The sequence below is a fragment of the Colossoma macropomum genome, unplaced genomic scaffold, assembly GCF_904425465.1.
Source record: "Colossoma macropomum unplaced genomic scaffold, Colossoma_macropomum, whole genome shotgun sequence".
Classification (NCBI taxonomy): domain Eukaryota; kingdom Metazoa; phylum Chordata; class Actinopteri; order Characiformes; family Serrasalmidae; genus Colossoma; species Colossoma macropomum.
The window spans coordinates 6,715,969-6,735,477 of NW_023494793.1; the positions used below are offsets into that span (position 1 = coordinate 6,715,969).

General features: G+C 41.9%; 1 protein-coding gene across 1 annotated transcript; it reads right to left on the reverse strand.

Annotated features, from left to right (window-relative positions):
- Nucleotides 1–995: 995 nt before the first annotated feature.
- Nucleotides 996–9,134, reverse strand: ccn1l2 (cellular communication network factor 1, like 2). Its single transcript, XM_036578297.1, has 5 exons — nt 8,738–9,134; nt 6,550–6,763; nt 4,483–4,818; nt 3,223–3,422; nt 996–2,528 (listed from the first exon to the last, which is right to left on the reverse strand). The coding sequence occupies exons 1-5, from the start codon at nt 8,810–8,812 to the stop codon at nt 2,223–2,225; spliced, it is 1,131 nt and encodes a 376-aa protein (XP_036434190.1). The 5' UTR covers nt 8,813–9,134; the 3' UTR covers nt 996–2,222.
- Between the last annotated feature and the right edge of the window lie 10,375 nt (nt 9,135–19,509).

The following is a 19,509-nucleotide window of genomic DNA, read 5'->3' on the forward strand; positions in this document are numbered from 1 at the left end:
GGTCATGTACTGGCTAGCGTTTTTGGGTTCTGCTCAAAATTTGCTAAAATTGTCAGGTTTCAGTAGTGTGCTGACTGACAGTGACAAATTTGGTATGATTTGTTAGTGACATCGTGAACATTTCATCATTTGTTTAAATAAAATAAACAGAATTAAAGTATAAGGTCACTCAAAGCAAAAGGATTTTAGTCTAAATCAATTAAAAGCCCAAAATGTGTTTTTTTCTGAATTAGAATGATTCATCTGAGCCATGTTTTAATTTAATTGTGCACTAAAATGTGCAGAAGTGTGTTCTCTGTAGAGCACATGTGTCAGGCTCCAGTCCTCGCAGGCCAAAACACTGCAGACTTCAGCACACTGCTTCCTTTAAACACACCTGATTCAGCTCATCGGCTAATTAAGGCCTTCATGAACTAAATTAAGAGCGTTAAATGAAGGTGAACACTAATCTCTTGCCTGGAAGGTCCCCAATTCAACATGCCAGCTGTGTTAATTTAGTTTCACTAAAAAAATCAACAAAACGTCATTTGACCAGAGGTGCTGAAACTCTTGCATATAAATGTCCCGCATTATAAAACCCATAAAACTCCCACATACAAGGACAACACACACTTATACATAGTTATAATCTAAACAATAATAGTGATCACTTTATATTAATTTCAATAATGGTTCATTTTTGGTGTTACTATAAAAATACAAGAACTCATCAATATGATATAATAATATTGAACAACATGATAATTCTGGTCACTGATGTGTGAGTGTGAAATTTTCATCCCATCCCATCCCTAATTACAGGAAAGTAGTCTGGAATGGAAAATAAATAAGGCAAAATCTAACTGTGGTAATGCCGAGCATGCATCCCATAGTTCAGGCTTTTTCGATGGATTTAGCATCCAGACGTCCAATAGTTCAAGCTGGTCACAAGATCTGGACACAGTCAGCAAAAAGCAGCTCTCAGACACTCTTCAGTGGACACAGGCCGAGCTGAGAACTGATCCCGGGATGGCTGAAGTCAAACAGGACAGGATGACCTCTTTGTAAGGTGGCGGTGAAAAGTGCAAAGGTTTATGGAGATGGCGTGGAATCTTCAGAGTCTTGAACCAGGGGAGTCAGAGTGTGTCTCCAGTCCTGCTGACCACTCAACTCTGACCACTGTTCATTTTAAACAAGGGAGTACACATGATTTAGCATGTGTGAAAGCTAGAGTTTAGCAAGCAAATAGCGAAAATTTACAGTCCCCCCCCCCTTAGCCCAAACGTAGTCAATCAGCCTAGACATGTTTGTTAGCTTCAGTTTTGCACCAGAGCTTTTCAGCTAATGTAGCTAACTAATTGAACACACATTCTAGCTAAAAAGAGTAGTAGACGCTTATATTTTGACCATTCTGTCCATTTTTATACATAACAGAATGTCATACAGTGTCAGGATCGACACAAACAAGTCTTGAAGTGTCACTCTGGCCAGTTTGAAAGATTTCACCATTGCTACATCTGCTGTAAAGATGCCTATTTGCCGTATACCACTGTGCTGCAGTCATCTCTAGTGGGAGATTTTACAGTTAAAACCCCCCTCTGATGATGTATATTGAAGGTGGGAGGAACTTTTGAAAAACTATAAGCAATTTTAGTTTTAAAGGCAGCCTCCTTTTAGCCTCCATATCAGTGCTTTTTTATCATAATTGGGTTATTCCCATTGGTCGTATGATGTATTTCTGCAATGCATGCTGGATATTATAGTGAGAGAAATTTATTCAGTAATTACAGTGACTTCAGTGCAAACTGGCTGAGCTATTCTTAAGTTATAGAAGTGTGAAATAAAACTCTGGGCCCACTGGTGGGCCCTGGCCTTTTAAGGGGTTAATGGACGGCAACACAGAAAGGAGACAAAACTGTGAGTTCTGTCAAGCCAATGAGGCTGAGGGATGCAGTGCTGCACTACAGAATATTTAATAACACAAACAACATATTAAATGCAAGTTTTAGGCCTAAACGCCCCTTTAACAACTCAATGCGGTTTGAGGCATGTGTGTGATGATTTAGGCAGCAGTTTGCAGTTTGTTTGATGCAAACTAGCAGAGTATAAGCTAAGCTTCCATTACTTGTTAGCTACATTAGCCTTATAGCTCCAGTGCAAAACTAAAGAAGCAAACCCCCAAAAATGATTGATTACATTGGGTAAAGGGAAACTTGCGTAAATTCCAGTTTTCCTCTGTTTGATCAGGGTGAGAAGGTATGTATGTCGTTGTGCAGGCTGACCGCAGGAGCGGAGCTGTCTCTGTCCACGCTGCAGTAGCTCTTGCTGCAGCGGCAGCGCTGGATCCACATGACGCTGCGTGTGAGGCTCTCTCCGTCGGGGCAGTGAAAGCGTAGGTGGACCGTTCGGGTCTGTGATGGCCTGCAGCACCGGCCATCCGCACAAGAGCCACACGTCCGCTGCAGGAGGCGCTCGACCGTACTGCAGCCCGCAAAAGTGATGTGCTCAGGCTCTCGGGACTTCACTGTCCGTTTGCATTTCTTGCCTTTCTGTAAAAGACAAACAGGAATCATTTATGAGTTATATAGTATATGTATATCACAGTCTTTAAGTGGCATATAGATTTAACATGGGGGTCCTGACCACTGAAGAACAGGGTAAAAGGGGGCTGACAAAGTATACAGAGTAACTGATGGACTACAGTCTGTAATTGTAGAACTACAAAGTGCTCCTATATGGTAAGTGGAGCTGATAAAATGGACCATGCGTAGAAACTAGAAGGTGTTCCTAATAAAGTGCTTGGTATGTGTACATATATCGGCCACAATTAGAAGCCCTTACAGTAGTTCCACCTTTGCTGGTGTACATTGGGAGACTGCAGTCCATCTGTTGCCATGCCATCATAACTAAGGCTGCAACGATACATTTGCTTCCTGACAGCCATGAACAGCACAATGTTTAATCATTTTCTGCACATATTTCACTGCAATAACACTGCTAGAGACTGACCACAGTAACAACACTCTGTACCACTTCAGCTTGAGCAGGCTAAACTGATGCAGGCTGAACAGACAGCCTTAACTGACATCACAACCATGATATATTTAAAGTGCACAGTTTTTGCAACTAAATATCTATATATAGACATATAACTGGTGATTGAATGGTATGTTTTGATATTGGTCCTTTAAACTACAGTGGATTGATGCTCTTGTTTTTTGGATCCGCTGCTCCCAGCCTTACCCTGACATTTGGGGTGATGTCACACTCTCGAATCTGGCACAGACGCGTCTCTCGGACGAGTTTGCACTGCGGGTTTCCATTGGTCACACGGCTGGAGATTCCAAAGCCGCAGGAGGCGGAGCACTGGGTCCACTTTGTGGTCTGTGGGAAGCACTTGGAGGAAGGGATGGGCACTTGAGATACGGGCAGTGATGCCCACTCTGCACAGAACAGAAGCACACAGAGCCAGGATAAGCATCATGGCCAATGAGAGTAATGCACGCTAAGCATCTGCAAAACAGATTTCAGCAGAGATTCTTACTATGGTGGTGATCTTAAAATGTTAAAAATACAGGAAACCTATAGAACAGTGCTGCCTAAAATGTGGCCCCTGGACCAAAGTTAGCCCATCAGGATGTTTGATGTGGCATAATAGAAAGTTGCACTTCTTATTTTCCTTTTATATTGTATTTTTGAAGTAGTTTGGTCACACAATGTAGTTTAATGTCATGAAATACACTTTAAAAACTTTATTTGTGTATTATTTTGTCTTTTTGGCCCTCAGCCCACCACAGACATTGCACATTGGCCCCACAAGACAAAACATTCAAGCACCCCTGCTATAGAGTGCAACTATGGTTCATTATATCAACCCATACAGCCATTGGCCACTTCATTCATTGCAGTGTTACAAGAGGTTAGCATAAACCTCACTGGCCACTTTATCAGAGATCGTGTACTTAGTAGCCATACAAATCCACTAATGCAAGAATGAATCAAATTTTAAAGGGCCATATTCTACGTTACTCCCCAGATGTCCACTTACAATGACCATTTCCCATCCTCTCTTTATCCCAACAAGCTGTTTTTGTGATTTTAAGATGGATAGTTATGAAGATACATTTGCTGCCCGACAGGCAGCAACAGCACAACATTTAATCATCTTCCCCACATCTTCCACTCTAATACCTCACTCAATGCTACAAACTGTCTGCAGTGACAGCACACCATATCACCTCAGTGTGAACAGGCAGCTAAACTGCTATAAGCTGAATGGTCTTGAGTAAATGTGTTTGTGGTTGTGATATCACAACCATGATAGATATAAAACCTCACATGTTTGCAGTATAGTTTCCATATGTGGATTGCATGGACTGGGCAGTGAATAGGATGTTTTAAAATGTTTACATAATCGATAACATTTTTCTATTGAAACAAAATCAGTAAAAATTGAGTAAAAACACACTTTTCATAGTACAGTAGTGACTGAAATAAACTCACCTTGGAAGCCTTCTCCTCTGCCCTGGTGGCCACTGGGTGTCTGCAGCAGTTTACTGATGTGGTTGGTGTGGAGTTGTGAGTGTTGGGTATCGTGGGGGTCTTCGCTGATGCGGTTGTCATCGTCACACACCCATTCCTGACAGCAGCGTCCAGGCGGGGTGTGAAGGCGTGGGTTGGCACAGTGCCCAGCAGGTAGGGGCAGGTGGTGGGGACAGAGGGGCATGCAGCCCACTACACCATCCATACAGCTGCACTGGTGCTCACAGCTGGGCTGGAAGTCCTCACCATGTTGAAACACGCGGCCGCCGAACTCACACGGACGACCCTGGGCATCAGCTGAGAAGGGAGCACACATGGACAAGTTTGGTTTATACAGTTATCACTGATAGCTCCCACATGCATTATGTAAGTAAGTACCTATATGTAATAATATATGCCACATATGTTACAATATGGTACATATGTTATAATGACTTATCCCACATGAATTGTGCATATATGAAAGAGCTGTTTTGGGGTTTTGTTACTATAGCGACAATTTGTGAATATAATAATAGTAATAAACTATATGGACAAAATATTGGGACACCCACACATTAGACCAACAGGAGCTTTCACGACATCCCATTCTAAATCCATAGACATTAATATGGAGTTGGTCCCCGCTTTGCAGCTATAACAGCTTCCACACTTCTGGGAAGCTTTCTACAAGATTTTGGAGTGTCATAGGATGCCACCTCTGCCACAAGTCAGTTTGTGAAATTTCTGTCCTGCTAGATCTGCCCCGGTCAACTGTAAGGGCTATTATTGTGAAATGGAAGCGTCTAGGAGCAACAACAGCTTAGCCATGAATCGGTAGACCACGCAAACTCACAGAGTGGGGCTGCCAAGTGCCAATCCTCTGTTCAATCACTCACTAAAGAGTTCCAGACTGCCTCTGGAAGCAACATCAGCAAAAGAACTGTGCATCACTCTGTGAGTTTGCGTGATCTACTACTTCGTGGCTGAGCTATTGTTGCTCCTAGGTGCTTCCATTTCACAATAATAGCACAGTTGACAGGGGCAGATCTAGCAGGACAGAAATTTCACAATTGTCATATTTAAAGTCACTGAGCTCATTAATACGACCCATTCTACTGTGAGACTGTAAGATTATGTGCTTAATTTTATCCACCTGTTAGCAATGGGTGTGGCTGAAACACCTGAATTCAATGATTAGGAAGTGTGTCCCAATACTTATGTACATAGAGTGTATGTCCCATATTTATTACATTTATGTGTGCAATATGTGATCGTACTACCTCTGTATAATATTATATAATGTATCTATATGTAAAAAGCCTCATCTTAAATCTAACCTGATCTTAATCCTAAGTGACCAAAAGGAAATGGCTTTGAGTTTTAAATAAAAAGAAACATGAAACAGCATGTTGGTGACATCCCTGCTTTCTGATTGAACTCAGCAGTTAGTAAGCAGGCTTAGTAGGTGATTAAGTAGAGAAAATACTGAACTGCCATCCAGGACCCCTAATATAGGGCTCGGGGGGTGCACATACAAAAAATACTCAAAATACACTTAGTTCGGCAAATACTGGACTGACACTTTCAGAATCATTCAGGATTGATAAAACAGTGTCAATTTAGCAATATTACAATCAATTATAATCAATTATACACACACATTTCATCTAAACTGCTTATTCTCCTGGGTCATGGGGGGTGCTGGAGCCTATCCCAGCACTAATTGAGTGGAGAACAGGAAACACCTTGGACAGGTTAATCAATTATAATATAAGATGATTATAATGAAGCATAGGCTCATGTTTTGATCATAATAAAATTCTTTGAATGTAAAAAAAGGCTGATGTATTGTTTTTATTGTCCAGTCTATGACTTGTCTACTCCACTACCGAGTAAACAGCACCTCCAGTCATATTTGTGTACAGAACTGTGTAAAAAATAATTCCAACATAATCGAACCAAAATGAATCCTAAAGAATTGATTCAATCGAATCATTCTTAAGTCAGAGATTTACACCGTTAAATCCATGCACTGCCCATCCTCACCTCTGCACAGGCCACGCTGCGGGTCTCCTCCGGCCCCTAGGTGGCAGCGCAGGCCCTTGATGTGGTCGCAGGGTTTGTCTGGGCCGCAGTCCTGGTTAAACTGCTGCGCACACACCTTACAACAGTCGCACTCATCCAGCACCCAGCTCACTCCCAGCGGACAGGAAGGAGGAGACGGGGGGCAGGAACACGGCCCGGAACAGCCACCCGCCACCTGGAAAACCACAGCAGGGGGAGGGAGGGCAAAGGGTAACGGCTCACAATTACATAATGTACAGCTGAATTCAAAGACATCTGTGACCTTTTCTGAAGACCACACTGACAGCTTTTATGAGGGATCGCTCTAAGCTATGTGGAAACGACAGAGAAAAGAGGAAGGTTTGAAGCTGAACACTGAAGGAGGAGAGTGAAAAGCAGAGTCGATGGGGTTGAGATGAAGAGTCCCATAGTTTTAGGTGACCTGGGGCTAACAGATCTGTCCCCAGCAGTGCTCTGAATAGACAGAAGACCACTGTCTACCAAAGAGCATGGCTAGTATGGGTGAAGAAGCTCTGCTAAATAGAGCTAAATAGACCATGTAGAGATTTCCACATTTCCACATATGATCACATTCTTCTAGCATCAGTTGGATGGAGTGAGATACAATGGAGAGAAATGTTAGACTTAGCAGACATGGGCGTACAACATGTACGCAAGCCAATATATCACAAGAGCTGTTTTGGAGCCAAGATAAGCTGCACTTGTCATTCAGCCAAAGAACTGCCAGCCCATATTCTAGGAATCAGCAAGGAATCATCACCAAATGTAGTGTGGAGTTGGACGATACGGCCAAAATATAATATCACGATATTGAAGACCTTCCCAGTAGAGGATATGCATCACGATATTTATTTTTTCTGAGCTTTGATAAGTAACTAAACAAGTTCACAAGTTCATATTTCATACAGTGAATTCTATTCAACGTTTCACGTACTGCGCTGCACTAAACCCAACAGGACTAATTATACTCTCTTTTTAATGGAACATGCAGTTGGTCGATATTCTCTAAGCACTGCCAATATCCACAACATGTTCAGGAAAGCATACTACACTGTGATGTGACATAATTTATCCGGATAACAATAAATATACAGGCGTGTGCAAAAGTTTGTGCACCCCGGTCAGCTTTTTTTTTTTTTATTTCTAAATGAAAATAAGTTCACACATCCTAGAGGACACACTTTTGTACATTTAAATGCTCTTCAACATCTTGAAAAAACATCAAAAAGGCCTGTGCAAAAGTTCAACTCAGCAAATAAGAATAAACTGTGCTTAAAATTTGCAGAAAAATGTCAGATTTTAGGTTTGTCCCCTGTAGAGTATGTGTCAACTTATTTTCGTCAAAACATGTCGTTTGACCAGTGTTGTTCAAACATTTGCGCATGATTGCATTCACAGATACAGATATGTAGGAACGTATGTGGGTCCTAATGAAGATCACTGTTCATGACTCGCAAACTCACAGCTACAATCAGTCACATGCATAATGATGAGGAACCAGGGTTAGTTAAATGTGTTTCAGCTGCATTTTCTAGCACAACAAAAGCAAAGCGAATCACGTTGAATATTAGCATGTAAACAGTGCATGAGGTGATTGTTTGCCACAGCTAAATGAAGTTATGTGTAAAGAGCATGTAGCTGTCTATTGCACTCACATTGCATTTAGTCCCATTAAACGATGGATGTCCGGTTCAAATTCATAGCGAGTGTTTAATCTAAGACTATAGATTCACTGGAACCAACATTTGGAATCACTGTTCAACAGTTGGAATCAATTCGCTTGTTAATTGTTTAAAATGGTTCTAATATGCAAGAACTGTGCATCATTGTAGGTTTGCAGGATAAGAAAGGTGGCTAGTAAGTTGTAAATTATAAAGCAATCAGAATTATAAATTGCTAAATGATGAACAAAGCTATAGAAGATTCTAAAATGTCAGAGAAAGATGTAAAAAGTCAAGAATGAAGTTCCAAGAAAATGAATAAATGAATAAAAAATATGGAACACAGATAATTAAATTATACTATTTAGCATTTACTACCTTCTTGGTGCTGAAATATTAATGGATGTTATCATGATATACAAAACAATATCAACATGCACCCTTTGAATGAATGGCAACAAGAAGACATCTATAAACGGTGTACTCACTTTTCCAGCAGCGCAGAGGATCAGTAATAAAGCACCCATAGCAGTGTGCATCCTTACACTCCTTAAAGAATACATTTCCCACAAGTCCTGTTAAGTACCACTTTAACCAGATTAAAAAATAAACAACCAAACAAACAAAGAGAGAATCTAAGTATTAATCCGGCAAAAATGTCAAGCCAGCACGCAGCAAGCAGTTTCAGCACTCCACTGACTGACTGACCGGCTGTCTTTGTATCGGCCTCTTTCACCTCTTGGTCAGTGAATTGAGTCACAGGTTAGAAATCCAGAGTTAAATCCAAGGAGAGCTGGGGAGAGTGTATAGCTCATAGAGCTCAGTTCAGTTTTATGGAGGATCAGAGCTGGAGCAGGTCACCTTATACTGAGCGAGAGAGAGAGAGAGAGGGAGAGAGAGAGAGAGAGACCCCCTCTGACATAAGCACACAGAGAGCAAGGAAGCAGAGGGGTAAAAGGCATGCACACACACTTCACCGTAAGGTGTCATAGTGTTAAGAAGGAAACATGTGCACTACAGACCAAAAGCACAATAGAAGTAAGTGATTTCTTAAAATGTTGAACAAATTTATGAAATATTTCATATTTATCTGTTAGCTCCCTTGAAGAACACTTACAGTCAACAACTGTTGCACTTTTTACAGTGTTCTACTCTTTGTTATGTCTTGAAAAAGTAGCATATTCATGTTTATTTTTTACAAACTTAGTCAGGCCCATCATCAGGGGTTCATTTAGTGGTGCAATGTCCCACCAACCAATCATCCTGCCCCGCAAAACCCACTACTTTTTGTTAATGCTGTTATAAATGCATGGCAAAATGCATTCCAATTGAAACTAAATGTTGTATGCGTTTAAATAGATATTACTGCAAACATGCATTCATGCGCTCCTTCTGGTGTAGATTCATGGTGACTTGCATGCTAATAGCACTCCCTGCTGGAGGAACTTTAGATTGCAAGTGCTTTCCAAAGCCATTCCCCTTATGTTTTATATATTAAAATGAATTCTGTTGTCACAACAGTCACTCTGGGGTTCAGTGATTACACATACAAAACACATTTGTTTTGTTCAGAGGAAGCTTCTCTACTTCTAAGGCTACGTTCACATTACCAGGTTGAAGTGGCACAAATCCCTTTTTTTTGCCCTAATGTGACGCAGGTCTGATGTTTTCAGGGCTGTGTGGACACGCAAATCTGATCTTTTCAGACCTGAGCCACTTTCATATGTGGTCCTAGATCGGATACATATCCGATTCATGGCTATGTAACCTTAATGTGAAGCTCAGATCGGAATTCATGTGCCTCTTTTCCACTGCGCGTGCTCCATCATTCAACGTCACCATGGCAGCAGCGCTGAACAGAAGTCTGTAAACGGCGAAAAAGCAACACATCTCACCTTTTTCACCTTCGTCTCGCTCTAATAATGAAGCTGAGAGCTGATGAGAGTTAATTTTTTTCTCAACGAAGCTCGTTCTGCTCGTTAGTTTGTGCTGATGACGTTACTGAGTAGGATGTGCCATGCGGGTCATTTCAGGATGCCAGTTCGTTCACATTAATGACAGATTTACCTAAAGGAGTGTGAACCATCATGTCAGAGAGATCGGATTTGAGCAACAAACTAGATTTGAGCAATGAGGCTTGTAATGTGAACGTAGCCTAAAAGTTGAGCTAGCTGCTCTAGAGTAATACCCAGTCACTTTAGCTTGGTTGTTTTACTGCAGCGAGTCACACTGAATTAAGTTTCAAAGCGTGCCTGCAGTTATTTTCAGTTTGATGCACTCAAGCTAAACTTAACATAAAGTAAGACAGTTCTTAGTTAGAACTAATAGGCAGCTATGTTGGCATGCTCTCACATTCTTTTGGAGGTGAACCCCAATTTCTCAACACATTTAGAATGCTGTTTAACGGTAAAGTGGTCCTCCCCAGTTCACCTCTCTGGTTCTCTGCCAGTTTCTCAATACGTCGAATATCACCTTTTAAGCATCGCCATCAGGTTGCCCGACAATCATCAGTGGTATTTGATGACGTCGCTCCGGCCTAGTTTGCATGCGTCAGTCATTCTGTATTGGTTGCATTATAGGGATGTGCTGTATGTTGTGGGAAGATAACTTCCTAAATGGGTAGACCTTTGGTGCACTGCTGTCCCTTGCCATTCTTGATTTAGATCTGGCCTCTGGCCTGGACTTTGTGTTGCTTCCATACATTTGGCCTGTAGAGTATATAGTAAACTGAATTAATAACGGACTAACTGTGTTGTTCCTACACTTGGAAAAGCACATGACAACATGCAGCTCCCAGCCACTGATATTTTTCCAAGAATGAACTGCAGTGGAAGGGCTGCTCTTTTCCAGTGTCCAAAAACATGTGTGAGTGTGTTATAGTGGAAAAACTGCGGAGGGAACTCCGCTCTGTGAGTGCTTTTCCTTTATAATAGGAAGCGCTGATGCAGATGGAGAAGAAAACCCCCATAAACAACTCTGCACAGGTTCTCCACAAATGCACAGCACAATCCAACATCCAGAGCTCCTTCCCCTTCCATACACACACACACACATACACACACACACACACACACACACACACTGCGCTATCCTCACACACCTTCTGCTGTGAGGTTTTCCTGTCAGGCTGCAGAACTCCCTGCAAGCTTTTCCTCATGGCAGGCCGTGTTCCAGGAAAGCCCTGGCCGTTCCCATGTTTTTAGAGGAAAAACCAAACATTCCCATTGTCATCTCTGAAGCACTTGAAAGGTGCTTTCTCAGACTTTGGGGCAGAGGTCAGTCCGGGCCTCAGGTCAGCCTTAACAACGCCCAGAACAGGAACGGAGCACCTTCTGAGCAGGAGGACCCCAGGAAGAGCAGAATGAGAGCCTGATGAGCCACAACACTGGACACATCCTGTCAGACAGTGTTATGAAACAACATGTGTGAGCTAAATGCTGCGACCACATCTCGTACACTACAGTACACTGCTGGTAGAAGACATACCACACATTTTCTAAGCCCATTATTCTTCTGGGTCACGGGGGGGAGCTGGAGCCTATCCCAGCAGTCATTGGGTGGAAGGCAGGATACACCCTGGACAGGTCACCAATCCATCGCAGGGCAGACAGACAGACATATACATTCACACACACACTCACACCTAGGGGCAATCTAGCATGTCCAGTTGGCCTGACTGCATGTCTTTGGACTGTGGGAGGAAACCCACACAGATATGGGGAGAACATGCAAACTTCACACAGAAAGGACCCTGGTCGCTCGGCCAGGAATCAAACCCAGGCCCTTCTTGCTGTGAGGTGACAGCACTACCCATTATTCTGCTTATTCAGATTATTCAGATTATTCTGTTGCTCAGGTTTTAAAAGGTTGTTCTTATTTAAACCATGATATACGTTAGTAGTGGAAGTTCGTGGTTTGAATTGAGGAAATTGAAGAACATTGACATAACTGTGCCATTAAACCTGTTATACTGTTCTCATATGCTGTCATGTCCAGTAGTATATCAGTAGCATGATACCATTACCAGTAACTATCATGAGAGTTGTTATTATGTATGATGTCATGATGGCAGTCAACTGCTAAGTCAACTGGAGTAGACTTAGCATTAAATTATTAATTATTATCATTAAATATCAAACGTTACGTCGTCTGTCCTGACAACAGATTTTATCCAAATTACCTGCAGTGAAAGGGCTGTTTATTTGATGAAAACATTATTATATGTTATCCACAAATGATAGAGTGGGTGGTAGCATTTTGGCTGGTCATTGTGAGCTAATGTATCAACCCAAGCTGTGAATCTGGTACTGGCTGACGCAATGGGCAGTGCTCTGTAGAGTTCATTACATTTTTGCATGACCAGTGTCAAAATCTTTATACACGAATCATGTGAAGATGGACAGCACTGGGAAGAACCCCCAAAAACCAAGGTGGCACTGAGAAGGCTTAAGGAGGATGAGGACATATACGAGCAGATGGGCAGTGTGAAATGCTGACCTTGACTTTCACAGTCAGCATTACTTTTTTAGATGTTAACTGTCATGATTTGGTCACATTTAAGATAAAAGCTTTTACCAGTTTTCATTTTATCACAAGCTACCCACTTTGGTTATCTCAGCGTAGCATATAAATAAGATTAAGAAATGAAAAGGAAAACAAATGCATGGGTAAAAGTAACTTTGCAATGCTGTATTTTAATGTGTAGCAGGAGAAGCCACTGCTGCTGAATGTAAGGCCCTGCAGAAGGTGATGAAAACTGCCCATCACACCACCGCAGCTGCCCTCCCACCCATACAGGACATCTATAACAACAGATGTCAGAGGAAAGCCGTCAGGAAAGAGGTACCAGGACATCCGAGCCAAAACCACCAGATTCAAGAACAGTTTTTACCCACAAGCTGTTAAACCGGTCACACCAGTAAAATGAGCACATAAACTACGGACTGTTACTGACCTAAACCCTGATCCGCCCAGTGTACTCAGCATATCTACACACTGAGCTCCACAAGCTCATGGGACTGTATGCTCACTGCACTTTAACTGGAACTCACTATACTTAAACACTTAACACCATGCTTGAACATTTGAATTGAAGTACAGTTCTGGGTGGGCTGGTCTGCATCACGTAACCCCCTTCTAAAAACTAATCCCACACTATCCCTGCTCTCTACCAGACAAGAGTCCAAAACCATGTACAGAAAGCTCCATGAGCAGAGGCCTCCCATCAGCAGCACTCCTCTGTGTCTTCAGATGCACCATGCATTAGAGCTCCTGATGGGCCGGAGGGCGGAGGACGGTGGTCCAAATTCCACACATTCCTGCCCCACAAAAGCAGGATGTGTGTGCATGCCTTCTCACACCGCACAACGGCAGAGAGGAGGGGCAGTGTGTGTGTGGGTAAGAGAACGAGACAGAGAGAGAGAGAGGGAGAAAAGGAAAGAGTAACGGGGGTGTTAAGAGTGTTTGGCATTCGGACGCTCTGGCTCAATCCCAGCCATTGTTAATATTCCAGACAAACATTTCCACCAGCGGGGGTCAAAGTGGGCAAGGCTACACACCATCACACATCAACAGGTTGAGCTACACTCTCCCACATCCAGCAGCCCAACCTGCTCTACGGCTACAACGTAGCAGCATGTAATCACTGTCATAAGAAAGACTCTCTCAGCTGTTATTGTCAGACTGTTAAATGTACAAAAGTACAGATTCATACTGGATTAAAATCACTCCACAGTTATTACTGTCAGACTGTAAAAACTACACACACTGCAGATTCATACTGGATTAAAATCGCTCCTCAATTATTACCGTCAGACTGTAAAACTACACAGACTGCAGATTCATACTGGATTAAAATCACTCCACAATTATTACTGTCAGACTGTAAAAACTACACACTGCAGATTCATACTGGATTAAAATCACTCCACAATTATTACTGTCAGACTGTAAAACTACACAGACTGCAGATTCATACTGGATTAAAATCACTCCACATACACTGAGAAGCCTATTTGTGATGTACACAACCAACCTCTATACAGTACACCTTGAATTGAGAATGAAAGCACTGAGAAAGTCTGTGTTTCTCAATGGAATTTTGTTAACTATGCACTATGATAACACAGTTGACAAAAATACCAACCCATTTAATTACAATAATCCATTCAAATATAAAACACAATTTTGAGTGGAGGAGGTCAATTAATACAAACCAGGGGTGTTTTCTCTTTTTGAAGTGACGCTGTCACTAATGTACATGTACCACACTTTCACCTGTGTACGTGAAAAATACTCACCTTTGGGCCAAAAGCACACCTGTGATGATGAACATACGAACCGGGCAAGAAAACTGGTACTTTTGGTGCAAACACATTACTGTGTGTGAAGAGTGTAAATGTCTGGTTTGTGTTTCTCTTCTGAGCTGTAATGGAATTGGTGTTCCACTGACTCACCAGGATTTGCATCAGACTGACGATCCAACAAGAGTGCACGCGTGTGTGAGTGAGTCTGTACCTGCGTGAAGAGAAGTGTCGGTAAACTCCATGATGGGTGGAAATAAACCATCCAAGTGTGCATTCTGTCCTCCCACAGTGAATTAAGTAATGCTTGGAAGTTGCATTATTCAAGTCTTGGTGCACATAAATAAAATACATTAATAAGCTGTCTTTCAGTTCACTTCTATAAACAATAATTAAATGGACGTAACATAATTGATTTATCTGCAACCAATCAAAACATTAAAATCATTATTTATATTTGTAAATGCACAATATTTATATTGTATCATTTTTAATTGCATAATTAAGGTTTAGAACATTTAATACTAACTTAAAACAACTCAATACTGTAATTAAAGCCCACTGGGACTAGACTCTAGGGCAGGGCTGCTCAATCCTAGTCCTGGAGATCTACCATCCTGGAGAGTTCAGATCCAACATGCCTGCTTCTAAAATTCAGAAGCCTTCATTAGCTGGATCAGGTAAAGTTAAATGAGGGTTGGGACTAAACTCTGCCAGATGGTAGATCTCTAGAGCCAAGATTGGCATCCCTGCTTTAAGGCCTCTAATCCAATGTAGAGCTGAATGGTTTTAAGCATGGAGGGTAACTATTCCAGTGGCATTTCTATATGGACGTGCATCGATGCGGAATGCTTACTGACCGTGCTCAGAGTTCCTTTTGCATAGACTGTCACTAAATAAAAGAAAGCAGGACACTGAATTTTCAATACATCATTCAACAAATGTCAAACCATCAATCTAACATCAATTGCAAAATCCTACCAGGAGAGATGAGCTAGTTAACATTAGCTTAGCTTGCTAACAGCTCCACTCGCCACAGAGCAGGTTTTATTACGGCTAACAGAAACTACACTGATGTAAGTTTAGATGATATTGACTAAAATCTGAGGGTGAAGTCAAGCAGCTGGTGTTGGAGTGACAGAAATCAAAACCATTTCTGTGGTGTTTGTATCCATAGCCTGCTAGCTAGCCTCTCTAGCAGAATTCCTAGTTAGCTTAGCTAGCAAACGTATCCAAACAGTGCCACACACCAAAGGTTCGATTTCGTCTGGTCTGCTGTTACAAGTGTAGACAGTGCTCATGTGTGAAAGAGCGAAAGTGGACTGACTGGTGCTGGTGTGACAGAAAACCAAAATCAAACCTGTTCTGTGGTGTTTTGAGTTGTTGCTTTCTGGACTAAGCTAAAGCTAGCTTAATTATTTATCAGGCTAAAAGTGCCACACTACAGTACAGGCTTGGGTCCAGCTAACTGATGCTCAAATTACACATATTTGAGAGTAAAGACTATCTGAGAGCATAAATTTGAGTTGCTGGTGTTGGAGTGACAGCTGGAATTGAATGGTGTGTAGCTAATTTTGAAAGCTATTTGCCATCAGTGTATTCTATATTTCCTGGTTTTGATTTGGCAGCATAGCAGATATTAAAAAACTGCACAGTCCAGCATGAATTCCATACTGGTCTAAGCTGGTTTACGTTGGTCTAGTACTGGTCTGGGGCTGGTTTATCTGGTCACTCATCAGGGTCATGTTGGTTGACCAGCATACCAGCATCCAAAACACAACATAGGCCATTTTTTTTTCTGGTGAACACAGGGCCAGAGGAACATATGGCTCTGTTTCCTAGACATTTGAATGAGATAATAAAGGACCAGGTGAACATATATAGGGAACATAGGACCCCCTCAGCTCCTCTGATACCAACAGTCAATGTGTGGTCCTCTGTTAGCTTGAAAATGGTCTGTTGGGTGACCAGCATACCAGCATCCAAAACGTCATCCATGCTGGTCTATGCTGTTTTTTCTAGCAGGACAGCCACTGAACTCACATGAGGTCAGCAGTACACAGGCGAGTGTCTCACACACTCTGGTGTGAGAGGATAGTGTGTGTGGAATCAGCTGGTGTCTTGCTGAACCCTGACCCCCAACTACTGACACCCACCTAAGAGGCCAAAGGCCACCCACATTCCTCATGAGGATGTCCTGAAGCGCTCCCAGGATCATCAGTGCCCGCATCATCGCATGCTCCAAAAATCACGCGCCGGCTGTGTGTGGTCTGCAGGCTGTGTGTGCAGATTTTCCTCATTTTGAGTCGTCAGAGTTGAATTCCCAACGGAGTGTTTAGCAATATAGCACAGCACCACCCATGGCGTATTGCTGTTACTCACTGTTAATGTAGGACTGTCACACCCTGTGGAACGCATGGGAGTGAGTGAAACATAAGCTGTAGGAATTCATTCAAGGACACATCAGCATTACAACATTGCAGCACTGCTTATGGGTCTGTGCGCCACATCACGTCTTAAAGTAAGAGGTTTATGAAAACAGCCAGTCGAACAGCCAAGGCAGGTTTGGTGTGTGAAGTTTGCTTGCCTCGCTAGAAAAACAGTGCAGACCAGCATGGAAAATCACCAGTAAAACCAGTCTATGTTGTGTTTTGGATTCTGCGATGCTGATCAACCATGCTGGGTGACCAGCTAAAGCAGCACCAGACCAGCACTAGACCAGCATAAACCAGTTTAGACTAGCTTTATTTTCCTCAGCAATGTCTTCAGTTTTGCTCTAGAGCTACAAGGCTAATGTAGCTAACATGTTACAGCTAACAAGTAACAGTCCTCAAGTTGTTGAATATTGTTAAGGATTGATTAACTGCAACTACTAAAAACAGAAAAATAGCAAAAGAACAGAGCTTTAAATTTTTCGAGCTTAGCAAATGTCTATGTGTGCTTTTTATAGGATAGAGCCTGAGTTTTTATTCTGTTTTGTTTACACGTTCAAAACCTGCAATAGCCACACACTGTTTAAGTTACTGCTGTGTTTTAGAGCAAAATGAATCACATCTTGCTTAAATTTGCTTCTTTAGTTTAGCACTGGAACTACATTACTAATGTAGCTAACATGTAATGGAAGCTAATACCTCACCAATCACGGAAATTGGAAAATGAGCTCTGTAGATTATTAGCTAGCTGGCATCTGTCAGTTTGGATCTATTTTACTAGTGTTTTAGACCAAGCAGAACTAAAATGTGTTTAAAATTCACTTTACCATTACTACTATTATATTTGTGCAGTTTATCTGCTTTCTGGTGTCTGACTGTTCATTTCTATCCTCTGCCATGAAGAAAATATCACCCAGCCAGTTAGTGCTGCATCTAAACTATCGATCAGTTCTGATGCCTGAAGAGGAGGAATAACTGCTACTAACTGCTACTAAAGGTGGAACAGGACAATTCAAACAAGAAGCTGGTGAATATCTGACTTCAGCTTCATATCACCAAAGAATTAGGGGTGGGCAATAATAAATAATTGTCTTATCCCCCTCTTTAAAGGCATATGATGCCCTAAATGTAAGCCTGTTAATGAAGTAATGTTCTTTTTTATTTGAGGGTCCCATTTTGTAGGGGAAGATTTCAACCACTACCCCTTGCAACTCAGTTTCAAGGGGCAAGGTGACACTCAAAAACAAGCGGTAAAAATAAGAAATGGGACTGGGCCTTGATACTTGAATTGTTAAGAAATCTTAAATAGACACAGAATTGAGGCTTCAAGATGGCTACTACTACTGCTTTAGCTGTGTATTGTCCTTTTTTAAAGATAGCTGTATGTCATACGGCGTCACAGGGATGCGGGGAGGTGTTTTAAATTGGGAGTGCTGAAATTTTTAGCAGGAAATAGGTGAAGTATATAGTGAAATTATGCTAAGTACTATCAGAATTTAGCATAACGTGCTAGACTGTAGTGAGAGACGACAATACAGATTTACATAAATGACTGACACAGGAACTACTAGAGCAAAGTCTGCTGCCTCTGCTCTGTTTTGCTGTATGAATTTTAAACATGCCCCCAAAGTGGCCATCAGTTGGTGAGGGAAGCAATTCACTTCACTCTGAAATGCAGTGGAGAACAGTGCATGGCTACTGCAGATTCTAAACATAGATGCACTTTGTAGGTCCACACTTACAGACTGTAGTCCATCTGTTTCCCTGCATACTTTGTTTCACCCTGTTCTTCAATTATCAGCACCACCACAGCACTGCAGTGACACTGACGTGGTGGTGGTGTGTTAGTGTGTGTTGCGGTGGTATGAGTGGATCAGACACAGCAGTGCTGCTGGAGTTTTTAAACACTCTTCACTCACTGTCCGCTCCTAGTATCACCTGCCTAGTTGTAGATGCAAAGTCAGGGTCAGTAGCTCATTTGTTGCTACACAGTTTGTGCTGGTCATCCTCTAGTCCTTTATCAGTGGTCACTGGACGCTGTGGACTGGATATTTTTGGTTGGTGGACTATTCTCAGTCCAGCAGTGACACTGAGGTGTTTAAAAACTCCAGCAACACTGCTGTGTCTGATCTACTCGTACCTGCACAACACACACTAACACTACGTCACTGTTACTGCAGTGCTGAGAATGATCCACCACCCAAATAATACCTGCTCTGTGGTGGTCCTGTAGGGGTCTGATCATTGAAGAACAGAGTAAAACAAAGTGTGTAGAGAAACAGATGGACTACAGTCTGTATTGTAGAACTACATAGTGCTCCTATATGGTCAGTGTAGCTAATAAAATGGACAATGAGTGCAGAAACATGGAGGTGAAACTTAATAAAGTGGCTGGTCGGTGTATTTGAGATTATTTAACAACTTAAAATGGTTTGAGGCAAGTGTGTTTTAACTTATATTACTTATAAGCTGTAATATTACTTGTTACGTACAGTAGCCTTTTAGCTCCAGTGCAACACTAAAGAT